The following is a 13,114-nucleotide window of genomic DNA, read 5'->3' as shown; positions in this document are numbered from 1 at the left end:
ACCCAAGATTTTTTAATGGTACCAGAAATTAAATCAACTGGTGATTCATCTGAATATTCCTTAACCAATCAAAATATATTTAAGACCTTATTATAGATATTATAGATATTTTCAATTATCTGCCTACAAAGCAGCCTAGAATTAAATAATCTTTTTACTCCCAACCCCTTCAAGATAACTATTTTATTAAAAACTTAAAATGCTGGGCTAGGAATGTGGCTCAAGCGGTAGTGCACTAGCCTGGCATGCGTGCAGCCCGGGTTCGATCCTCAGCACCACATACAAACAAAAATGTTGTGTCTGCCGAAAACTAAAAAATAAATATTAAAATTCTCTCTCTAAAAAAAAAAAAACAACTTAAAATGGGATATACCCCAAACAGTGCCATGAAAGTCATGGGAAGCAGGATGCCATAAAAATAAGAACTACAATGTTAAAGCAAACCCACTCCAAGATTGGGGGTGGGGGGGGATCACCCAAATACATGTGTTAGTTGGAATACTTGGAAAAACCTAACTATAACAGAGAAAAGTGCTTGTTCAAAAAGTCCTTCTTTTCCTTGCACATGGACCCTTCCTTGATAAGGAATTTAATTATACCTAAGAACAAAGTGTCCTTTTACTATATTTTTAAAACATATACTAAAATCCTAAAAAATATTCGTCTGCATGAATCATGACCCCATAATGCAAATCTGACTGCAACCCTGCCTCTTTTAATGTTCATTACAACAGTATTAAAATAAAATCCTAGCTGGATGTTCACGTCTATAATCCAGTGACTAGGAAGGCTGAGGCAGAAGGACTGCAGGTTCCAGGCCAGTCTCAACAATTTAGTGAGACCTTTTCTCAAAACAAAAACAGAGGGCCAAGAATGTAGCTTTGGGGTAGAGTGCTTGCTTGGCATGTACAAGGTTCTTGGTTCAAGCCCCATACAGCAAAACATACATACGTACATACATACATATATAAAAATCCTTGACCCTGCTCATCCTATCTTTTGGATGAAGCAAGAATTTATTATCACAAATCTAACATATTAATCTTCGTAACACCAGAAAAATGAACCCATTCTATATATTATATACATTCTCTATTATATACTCAGTATATATTGAGAAGCATAATTCTCATTTTTAACTTTGATAATCAGAATAAAAATGTTTTCAATATAAACACTATACAAACTTAGCAAATTGAATCCTAAATGTTATGAAATACTTGGGTAATATTATAAGGAAAGTTAAACAGTGATTTTGACTCCCTTTTGCATAATTGTTAGGCTAGGTAAGCCTTACTACTAATATTATTAAAGATAAAAATTTTTGAAGTACACCCGTATATTATTATTCAATAAAGTTTTAAAACTGTAAGTGCAAGCAACAGATAATATATGAAATGTCAATTTACATACCTATTAATTCAGCAACTGCACTGAATGGCCAAGTATGACTAGTAGAATTTGTATGTAAAAACTTCGGGCAAAGCTGAAACAAACCAATGATTCATGTAAATTAATTTAGATCTTACTTTTAAAAGAGAACAAAATCCAATATAATTTATTTGTCCTAGTGTTAAACAAACTGAGGCTGAACAAAAATGACTTAGCTCCAGGATATATCTGGGAAATACGACACAGAAGATTCTTGGAAACCAACTAAACAACTTACATATCAAGACTTGTTTCAAAACCCTTGCCTTCTTGTATCCATCCACAATGGCCCAATCCCCAACAGCTGCCTGCCTTGCAAGACCTACCTTAAAATGACTCAGCCAAGGTCCTAAAATCCTATAAACATCCTAATCTTCCTACTCTGAAACACAATTGTGTGGGAGAGGGTCTACTTAGTGTACTGGATCTAATGAACTTGCTTCATGACAGGTTTTTCTGATGGTCTCGTGAACAGTCACTACTGGACCCTTTGACTTGGTTTATAACTCTTAAGTTCATTACAATTGTGTGACATTGGCACAGTATGCATCTAGAAATTCTTCGGACAATATCAAATATTAGTTCCAATGCAACAGACCTTTCTTATTCCAAGGCTTTTAAGTCTGATTTTATTCACAACTCCCAACCCCTTCAAGATACTATTTTATTAAAGAATATGTCGATTAACCTCATACTATAGGGAACTCTCTTAATTTCCTGAATGATGTAGACAGCAAATGTATAAAAATGTACATATGGTTTTAAAAGGTTGAGGGTTAAGGGGCTGGGATTGTGGTTCAGTGGCAGAGAGCTTGCCTCGCATGTGTGATTTGATCTGCAGCACCACATAAAATAAATTAAAAAAGTAAAGGTATTGTGTCCATCTACAACAACAACAAAAAATTTTTAAATCTTTTTTAAAAAAATAAAAGATTGAGGGGCTAGGGTTGTGGCTCAGTGGTACAGTGCTCACCTAGCATGCACGAGGCACTGGGTTTGAGCCTTAGCACCACATAAATGTAAAATAAAGATATTGTGTCTACCTAAAACTTAAGAATAAATATGTTTAAATTTTTTAAATAAATAAATAAATAATAAAAGGTTGAGGGTTGAAAATTTTACTATGCAGAGAATTTCCATACAATCTTTTTTGTGTTTATTTTGAACAAATTTACTCATATTTAAAGAAGAAAAACAAAAAGAATAGGGAGCACTACGGTAAGTGTTAAGAGTTCCCCAAACTAGATTAAATCTAAAGCAAGCCAAGGACATTTACAATGCTCAGTGGCTGCCACCAGGTGTCAGAAAAAGGTCAATTTTTCCTTTGTCCACACTTGCTTTCAGATGATCCACAAAGTCCTCAGTACCACTCATTAGGTGAAATACTACACATTTGAGAAATCATATCCTATAAAGACTGTTCTTCAAATTAGAAAATATGCATTTCGGACTTTCTACGGTTATATGTTTATAAAATATGGAATATAATAAGACTTTCTTAAGAACAATACCATAAATTTCTAAAGAAAATCAATTTCCAGATTTACATCTTGTACAAGAAGCTTTTTCTCAAATTAACCTACATGAGAACATGCCAGTGCTTAGATCTTTCAGTCCCAATTCTACCATTTATATAAGAATGAAACAACCTTCACCCATTCTAAATTTTACCCTGAGGCATGGCCTTGGGGTATAAAACTTCTGGATACCAAACAAGGAGACAAAGACTAGTTCAACCACCATAACCACCATGAGATCAGTCCTTCTATTTTTGCTCCATTTCATATATTCATAAGAAGTGAGGTCTAGAGTTAAAAAGGTATTCAGAGCCAGGCGAGGGGGCACAGATGCCTGTAATCCCAGCAGCTAGGGAGGCACTTAGCAACTCAGCTAGACCCTGTTTCTAATATAATATATATTTTTAAAAGGGCTGGGGATGTAGCTCAGCCAAGCACCCCTGGGGTTCAATCCCCAGTACCAAAAAAAAAAAAAAAAAAAAAAAAAAAGGTATTCTGGTCCATGCTACTATACTAGGAATTTAAATGTAAGGTAGAGTGTGATGGTAGGAATTTCAATTCTCACTTAATTCTTAAGAGATTCATATAAGCAAAGAGGACAGCAGTAAAAAATGAATTCTACCTGGGCATGGTGGCGCACACCTGTAATCCCAGCAGCTCGGGAGGCTGAGGCAGGAGGATCACTAGTTCAAAGCCAGCCTTAGGTTGCTAAAAGCAGTACATAAATTAAATATTTGTTTAAAAATATAAGTGATTAGAATAATGCCTGGAAGACAACAAATATTTTAAGTGTCCGTTTAAAAACTATCTCTTTAGAAAGGAAAGTTACTAGCCAGGCCTGGTAGTATACACCTGTAATCCCATGGGCTCAGAATATTGAAGGAGGACCATAAGTTCAAAGCCAGCCCCAACAATTTATCGAGGGCTAAGCAACTTAGTGAGATCCTGTCTCAAAATAAAAAAATTTTAAAAGGGTTGAGGATGTGACTCAGTGGTTAAGTGCCCTAAGAAAGGAAGGAAAGAAGGAATGAAGGGAGGGGAAGGAAAAGGAAAGGAAAGGTACTAGGGAATGAGACTGATCAAATTATGTTATTCACATGTACAAGTACAGCATAATGAACTCTACTATTATGCATAATATAATGTACCAATAAAAATATATCCTTTTGGGCTGGGGTTGTGGCTCAGATGCAGACCACTTGCCTCACACATGAGAAGCATCAGTTCAATCCTCAGCACCACATAAAAATAAATAAGCAATATAAAAATATTGTGTCCATGTATAACTAAAAAAATATTTTTTAAAAAAATATATCCTTTAAAGAAAGAACTGAGCTCATATAAAATAAGGAAAATCTGAGATGCAACTCAATGGTAAGAGTGCTTCCCTAGCATGCACCAGGCCCTGGGTTTGATTCCCAGAACCACAAAATAAATAAATAATAGGTTTAAGATTTGAAATGGAAGCCAGGCGTGGTGGTGCACGCCTATAATTCCAGCAGCTCCGGAGGCTGAGGCAGGAGATCAAGAGTTCAAAGCCAGCCTCACAACTTATGGAGGCGCTAAGCAACTCAGTGAGACCTTGTGTCTAAATAAAATACAAAACAGAGCTGGGGATGTGGATCAGTGGTCAAGTGGCCCTGAGTTCAATCCCCAGTACCAACAACAACAACAAAAAGATTTGAATGGAGATGCACTTGATATGAGAGTGGTGATATTTAACTGGATATACAAAGCTTCAGCTAGGACAGGAGAATTGTGAGTTCAAAGCCAGCCTCAGCAACTGTGAGGCACTAAGCAATTCAGTGAGACCCTGTCTCTTAAAATACAAAATAGGGCTGGGAATGTGGCTCAATGATTGAGTACCTGAGTTCAATCCCCAATATCAAAAAAGAAAAAAAGATATACCAGATCCTTCCTCACCCTGAGTAGCCTTGAAATTGCCTTAGGTAATCCTATACAAGAATGAAGGTCTGTTCTCTGGAGAAACTGATGGTGGTAAGCTCTGGATTCCTGTGACAATGGAAAACTAGTGGACTAAGATCGAGACAGTGAAGAGTCCACATACATAATAACCTTCATGTACATGGTGCCAAGATCATTTAATGGGAAAAAAGGCCAGTCTTTGACATAAGATCCTGGGAAAACTGGATATGCACATTATCTTAACACATACAAAAATTAGATCAAAATGAATCAAAGAGCTAAAACTATTAAAAAAAAAAACTTTAGGAGAAAGCACAGGAGAAAAGCTTCATGACACTGGATTTGAGAATGATTTCTCAAATAACTATGTCATAAATTTAAATTATGCATCAAAAGACACATATAGTGAAAAGACAATTTACAGAATGGGAAAAATATCTGCAAATCAAATATTTGACAAGGGATTAATATCCAGAATATATAAAGAACTCCTACAATTTAACAATATGAGCAAAGTACTCCAAGGTATATAAATGGCCACTAAACAAAACACATGAAAAGATGTTCAACATCATTAACAATCAGGGAAATACAAATCAAAACCACACTTAGATGCTATCTCACTCATTAGATTGGCAACTATTTAGAAAACAAAAACAAAAAACAGAAAATAATAAGTGTTGTCAAGGATATACAGAAACTGGATTTTTTTTTTCTGTTGTGTGAAAGTTGTCACTACCAAAATGGAGTAAACTTGTGTCAAATCCTAAAAAAATAGAACCCAGGAAGGCCATAAAGGAAGGGTCCTCACAAATATCTGCCTAACAACACATGTTTCCTATGTCCATACTTACTCTGCCACCATATTCTGCATTGCCAACAGCTTGCTTTTCCCAATTAACTCTTCATTTTGAAGAGCTATTCTCTATGTTGTTATTTAGGTTAACAGTTGCTAGGAATGTATGGTGCAGCTGCTATGAAAAAACAGAATGGTGGCTCCTCAAAAATTTAAATATAAGCCAGGTGTGGTGGCACCTGTGCCTGTGACTGCCTGAGGCTGAGTAAGGACTGTTTCAGCCTGGGCAACATAATAAGACTCCATCTCAAAAATAAATAAATAAGTTTGTTTGTTTGTTAAAGGGAATCACTATATAGTCTAGCAATTCTACTTCTAGGTTTAGACCCAAAGGAACTGAAAGAGATATCTATATGTCCAAATTCAAAGAGCATTATTCACAAAAGCCAAATGGGAGAAACAACCCAAATGCCCATTAATGGATTAATGAACAAACAAAATGTGAGGTTTTAGGGGGAAAAGTTTTTCTATACTCTCATAATAGTTCTGATAAAAAAAAAAAAAGTGTGGATTTTTCCCACACCAGCAAAAAAAATTCCCCAACTCTTAATTCCAACACTAAATACCTGGAGTTAATGCAGACACAAGACAGACCCCACTTCAGATGCCAATTTTAAGTTCAGATCTCCTATACTTCACAGGTTGGGGGTTCACACAATCCCTACCTAAATTTGTTAAAACAGCTAACAAAACTCAAAGAAAGAATTAATTATGTTTATTGGTTCATTGTAAAGGATAACACACACACAAAAGAGATGAACAGCCAGATGAAAATCACATTGGGCAAAGTATGGGGAAGGAGATGGAAGCCATCAGGATCTTTTTTTATTGCTGGGGGGAGGGGGATTGAACTCAGGGGCACTTGAACACTGAGCCACAACCCAGCCCTATTTTGTATTTTATTTAGAGACAGTCTCACCAAGTTGCTAAGCACCTCGCTAAATTGCTGAGGCTGGCTTTGAACTCAGGATCCTCCTGCCTCTGCTTCCCAAGCACCTGGGATTACAGGCATGGGCCACTACGCCCGGCCTCTTTACCTCTTTTTTTCAGGACTGGGGATCAAACCCAGGGTCTCACATGTGCAAGGCAAGTCCCCCCCATCCCACCCCCTTTTAAAATTTTGAGACAAAAATCTTTCAATCTTTAAACTTTCAATCCTCCTGCCTCAGCCTCCCGAGTAGCTGGGAGAACAGGCAGGCAGCAAGCTCTGCATTATAAGTACTTCTACAGATCCCATTTACTATGCTGACAGGATAAAGATAACTGTGGGTTACTTCTGTGACTATTACACACATGGATTTGCCCCTCACAATCTGGAATTTGCCCCTTATCATGTGGGAAAGTCTTTAATGTTATTTTTTAGAACATTGCAGACTATTGTCCTGTCCCAGCGGCCTTGTCTTGGTGATTTGGCTTTGTCTGGCTCTAGCTTCTTGGCATTTCTGCTGACCACAAAACCCCAGAAGGCTGAGCTAACTTCTTGCCTGCCATCCATCTCCTGGCATGATATCATACTCCCATAGCTTTGAAGACTGGTGCACTTTTTAACTCCTAATTTTCTGGTACGGCTGTTAACCCCATAAGACTGAGAGCTAGCTTGGTCATCCTACTTCCCCTGAGAAGTCTTAATCCTAAGGATTCCTGTTTTGGGGGGAGGTCCCTGACTGTTTCAAAAACATGTGAGCAAAGGCAACAACTTGATACTCCTACCTCCGTCTCTCATGCCAAACTACCAGAATAGCTAGCAGCCAGGATTCTACACATCATGGCAGATGACTAGGTGTGGTACTCCTCTCTAGAAACTGACTTCTAAAAGTTCTATTTGGTTCTTTTATAATTCTACCTAGCCCTCTAGATAGGTATTTTTATTTGAAAATAACTGTAAATTCACATACAATTGTAAGAAATAAGACATCCCATTTACCTTCTTCTACCATCTTACCCAATATGATTAACATCTTATAAAACTGTTACTACTGATAGCATCTCCTTTTGTTCTCATTTTTTAAAAAAATTCAATGCTTTTGGTTGTTTTAAACAGACTTTCCCATTCTTTAGGGTCTACCACATACTTATGTGCAGTGGTCTCAATAAAATGGCTCTTTCCTACTTGATCAACCCAACAATGAAGCCCATCAGTAGGACTAGCCCTACTCACGCAGGTACATCTAGTCAGCTTTTAGTATCTCACTTGAAAATGTAAACTGAAAGCTAACTATCTCCACACATCTGAAAATGCATAAATTAGAAACCAAAAATACACAGGAAAAGAAACAAAAAATAAATAAAGACAATGCAGTATGCAAAAGAAAATCTCTAAAACGTTACAGTTAATATATCCTGCAATAGGCCAGGCACGGTGGCATATGCCTGTAATCCCAGCAACTCAGGAGGCTGAAGAGGAGGACTGCAAGTTCAAGTCCATCCTCAGCAATTTAGTGTGGCCCTAAGCAACGTAGTGGGACCCTGTCTCAAAATAAAAATAAAAAGGGTTCGGGATGTGACTCAGTAGTAAAGCATCCTGGGCTCAATCCCTGTACCAAAAAAAGTTAGGTGACATCCAATTACCTATCAATCAGAATCTGAACCCAGGAGGGCAGGCTCCAGAGCCTGTGTTGTCAGTCACTAAACTATAATGCTTGCAAAGAGTAAATCCCAAAAGAAAAATATCTGGGATGGAGAGACAGAAAAAGGAGAAGGAATTTGGAGAAAAACATTAAAGGGAAGTCCTCAAACAACAATGACTCAACTTGTAACAGGAACTTAAAGAGGGTGCCTTTGCCTAAAAAGCAGACTCTTGGGCCTGGGATTGAAGCTCAGTGTTAGCGCGCTTGCCTCGAATGCGTGAGGCACTGGGTTCGATTCTCAGCACCGCATATAACAAATAAATAAAGGTCCATTAATAACTAATAAAATATTTTTTTAAAAAGCAGACTCTTCATTTGGGCCTGCAGTTACCCTTCACAATTGGTAACTAAAAGCAGAATAAAATTTGGCATCTCTGACTGCACTTTTTTGTGTGTATGTGTGGTACTGGGGATTGAACCCAGAACTTTGTACACGTGAGGGAAGCACTTTACCAACTGAGCTATATCCCCAGCCCTCTGACTTCAATTTTTATCTGTCTCCTTTATTATCTTAAATTTTGGGGAGATAGATTCCCACTCAACTCTGCACCTACACAGGTAATCACTTAAGAAGTAGATCCCAATACTGGTAATTCAAAGTTTATTAGCACTAAATTTACCTACCCAGTCTCATCCTGTTTCAAGACCGAGGCTGCCAAGATGGGAATAACTAAGGTATCTGCAACCCTTGCAGGAACATTCATCTGCCAGCTTTTACAACATCCTGTTCCAGATCCCCTACAGAATGCCTAGAAATGTCTAGTACTTGGGAGCCTTGCAGGCAGATCACCCCATGATGAGACTGCCCCCTAAGCAGAAGCAATCATCTTATAGGAACCAAATGACCCCTCTCCAGGATCACAGGTCTGACAGATAAAAATCCTACAAAGCAAATAGAGATTATCCCCTGAACAAGGGCAATTTCCTTTACAAAGATAAATTGTGTGACCAAAACTGAGATAAGGATCAATCAGATCACATTTTGACCAAATCTACTTAATTATGCATAACTCTTGTCTGCCCCAATTCCTCCTCTACTTAAACCTAAAGCTCATCTCAGAACCTCTGAAAAAAGCTAAGGAGATCTGGCACCCCTTTCCTTCCCTGTGGAAGGAAATTAAGTCCGTTTCCTGTTTCGAAATTACTTTTTCCATTTGCCCCACCTGCTCTGTTGGGGTCCCTATAGCAGGGCCTCTGGCCAGACTCCAGTAACAAACTGACAAAATATTGGGTGTATCTGAACACATCTGGAAAAGATTTCCCAGTTCCTCTGAAAATCTGGATTACTGAGTGATCAGCACAAAGAAATAAAGCAAACAAAATGTAAGTTAATTATTAACTTCAGGGAAAATAAAAAGCCATATAGAAAAGAAAATGCAATTATAGTACACTGGCACATGAGCATAAAGTTAAGAGTAAAAACAAACCATATTAATAATCGAAACCCCCAAAAGTGACATATGCATTGGGAGAAGAGGAGGCAGTGAAGAGTGCTTGTGTAGGCTAAACCCAGAGAGGATTTCTGAAAGGGTGTGGGGAATCAACAACAAAGAAATGGTATAAGCATTTTACTTAAAAAAGGAGAGAAAAAAAAAAAAAAAAAAGCACAAATATTTTTAAAGTCTTGTCACTTTCATCCCATCCCGGGATCTCGGACTTCCTAAATAATTTTTTTTTTTAATTAATATATAGTGGGCTGTGGATCTAGCTTAGTGTTAACAGCATTTGCCTATGGTATCCAGGGCCCTGCATTCCACCCATCTCCAGCACAGCACAGAGAGAAAGAGAGATCTTTTCCTGATTAAAATTTGTACATACTAAAGAGGTTCACTTTGACACTTGAATTCTATGGTTTTTATTAAACATTTTTTTTAATTTTTTAATTTTTTTTTTTAGTTGTTGATAGACCTTTATTTATTTATACATGGTGCTGAGAACCGGACCCAGTGCCTCACACATGCCAGGCAAGTGCGCTAGCTACTACTGCTGAGCCACAACCCCAGCCCAAATTCTATGGTTTCTGACAAATGCAAAAGCTCATTAATTTTTATACCCTCTCTTAACAGAAGCATCTGACAGCTGTAGGCAAATGAATGGGTATGGGTGTGCTCCAATAAAACTATGCAAACTGAAACTGTTTTCATATAATTTTTGTTATGTCACAAAATATTCTTTGATTTTTCCCCCCAACCATTTACAACTGTATAAATTGTCCTGATCTCACATGCTATACAAAAACAGGTGCTAGGCTGATTTGGCCCACAAGCTTGCCAACTCCTATCCTGAAACAAAAGCAGAGACTGGTAGAGACACTGTCCAGAAGCTGCAGATGGGAAATCTCTTGTCAATTAGGTTCCAAACAGATCATATTACCCACAAAAGAAAGACCTAGCACACTGACAGCTGCTGCATGGAGCCAGCCAGCTAACAAAACTGCTTTCTTTCTTTTTTTTTTTTTTTTTTTTAGTTGTTGATGTACCTTCATTTTATTTATTTATATGCAGTGCTGAGAATTGAACCCAGTGCCTCACACATGCTAGGCAAGAGCTCTACCATTGAGCCACAATTCCAGCCCAAAACTGCCTTCTTGAAGACTGTTTTGTTTGTTTTGTGTTGCAGTAATGAGCATGGAACCCGAGGCCTCAAGCATGCTGGCCAAAGCACAATTTAGACAGTTTTGACTCTTGATTTTGTTTGATTTCTCACTTAAATATTTGGGGGTTGGGGTATAACTGGCACTTGAACTCTGGGGCATTTTACCACTTGGGTTACATCCCCAATCCTTCTATTTTGAAACAGGATCTTGATAAATTGCCCAAACTGGACTCAAATTTACAATCCTCCTGCTTCAATTTCCAGAATAGCGGAGATTAACAGGCCAGTGCCACATCTGGCTTCCCACCTCAATCTTAAAGAGGCAGAGACAACAAGTGCAAGGAGGCCAGGAAGATAAAACAACCAAATTGCAGAACCAGTTAAAAAACCAAGTCACTCCTATTGTTTCTGGGCTTGACTGAAAATGACTCAAACTGGTCATGTTCTGCAAAACTTTAAAAAAGTCGTGTTTTGATACAGGGTATCCTAAAATTGCTGAGGACCTCACTAAATTGCTGTGGCTGGCCTCAAATTTGTGATCCTCCTGTCTCAGCCTCCAGAATTGCTGGGATTACGGGCCTGCGCCACCACACCAAGCTAAAATTAGAAATTTCATTTTTATTTATTATTTCTGGTGCTAGGGACTGAATCTAGGGCCTCACACCCCCCACAGCTCTGAATAGGTATTTTAAGCTGGACATGATCAGACTCATATCTGAAGCCAAGGAAAACGTTAGAGTGCCCAGATGCACACAGGTGAGAGGAAGAAATTAATAAAATTTAAAGGCAGTAATAAGAATAAAGCTGCTTTCTATACTCCCAACTACTAAAGACTACCTCTCTCAATAAGCCAGTTATGTAACCAAAGGACCTTTTTCCGGAATGTGTAAACAACTCTCATAAATCAATAAAGATCCCGCCCTCAAACCCAAGAAAAAGGAATTTAGAAAAATGGGCAAACGATTTAAACAGGGAGTTCAAAACAATAATAATGCGAAAAAAATGATCAACTTCACAAATAATCAAGGGAATGAAACCAGATTTTTAACACACAGGATTGGGGAAATGTTAAATTGGAACTCTACCAGGTGTTGGTCCGTGTCAGGCTAAATGAATGAAACAAGTGTCAAACACGCAGCATTTCAGTGCCAGCAGATACATTTTTGCCTAAGAATGCCAACAGTGTCAAACTTTTCCTGGATAACCAGGTGAGGAAGCCACACCCACATTTTCAGATCGTGACATTCTAAGTCCGCGGGACCACTCCCTAAGGTTCCAGATACTAGAAATGCTAGAAGGATTTCCAAGAGCTCCCAGGGACCCGAAACACAGCGTCCCAAGGGCAAGAGGAGAACCCGGTGACCCAGAGCCGGGGCCTCGGTGCCAGGGAGGCGCAGGACCCGCAAAGGGCCCAAGGCTGGCCCCGGCTCTGCCCGCGGACTCCCGCGGCCCGCCCGGGCCCGGCGTCCCCGCAGCGGACTGCGTTCCCGCCCCGCCGCCCGCCTCTAAGAAGGGGCCTCGCCCTCCGACGACAGCTGCTAGGCGGCGGAGCCTGGACAAGAGGAGGGGCCGCGAGGGCAAAACGAAAGCCCGCGCGGAGGCCAGGGACGGAGGCCAGGGACGCAGCCCAGCCCGCCTCCGAGCCGCTCCGCGCAAAGCGAGATGGCGACCCCTTCCCCAGCCCCGCCGCGGCCCCGGCCGCCGCGCCGGGCCCTCGAGTCGCCACCGCCCACTGCCGGCCCCCCCTCGCTTGCCCGCCTGCCCGCCCTCCTGGGACACGGCCCGCTCCACCCCTCGCGGCTGCTCACCGCGCTGAGGCGGATCCCGCTGGGTGGCTGCGCCGCCATCTTGAGCGAGCTACAAAGCCAGGACCGGCCTCGGCCGCGACCCGACTCGGGTGTGCGACGTTCCACCCACTTCCGGGGCGGGTCCCAAACAAGCCCCGCCCTCGCTTCCGCCTCCAGGCAAAGCCGAACTAGCAGTCCCCGCGCTTGGACTTGCTGGGCTTGTTACCGCGGGCTGTGGTAGGCGTCAGGCTCGGCGTCGGGCGCCTGTGCGCCAGCCCGAAATTCCTGGGTCCGGTTGCGGTCCGGGTGCTTGACCTGGCATGTTGAATTGCGCTGGAGAAAAGCTTCAGTGCTCACTGCTGTCGATATTTTAGG

General features: G+C 40.3%; 1 protein-coding gene across 1 annotated transcript in view; it reads right to left on the bottom strand.

Annotated features, from left to right (window-relative positions):
* The window catches only part of MORC3 (MORC family CW-type zinc finger 3), a 43,326-nt gene extending 30,469 nt beyond the window's left edge, over positions 1–12,857 (bottom strand). The window contains exons 1-2 of the mRNA XM_081302375.1: positions 12,761–12,857; positions 1,414–1,486 (exon numbers count right to left, since the gene is read on the bottom strand). Coding sequence (XP_081158501.1) covers positions 1,414–1,486; positions 12,761–12,799 — 112 coding nt within the window. The 5' untranslated portion in view covers positions 12,800–12,857. The remainder of the gene's footprint in view (positions 1–1,413; positions 1,487–12,760) is intronic.
* Positions 12,858–13,114: the final 257 nt, after the last annotated feature.

The sequence above is a fragment of the Spermophilus citellus genome, assembly GCF_964194105.1.
Source record: "Spermophilus citellus genome assembly, chromosome: 7".
Classification (NCBI taxonomy): domain Eukaryota; kingdom Metazoa; phylum Chordata; class Mammalia; order Rodentia; family Sciuridae; genus Spermophilus; species Spermophilus citellus.
This window is presented reverse-complemented; position numbering and strand designations above follow the sequence as displayed.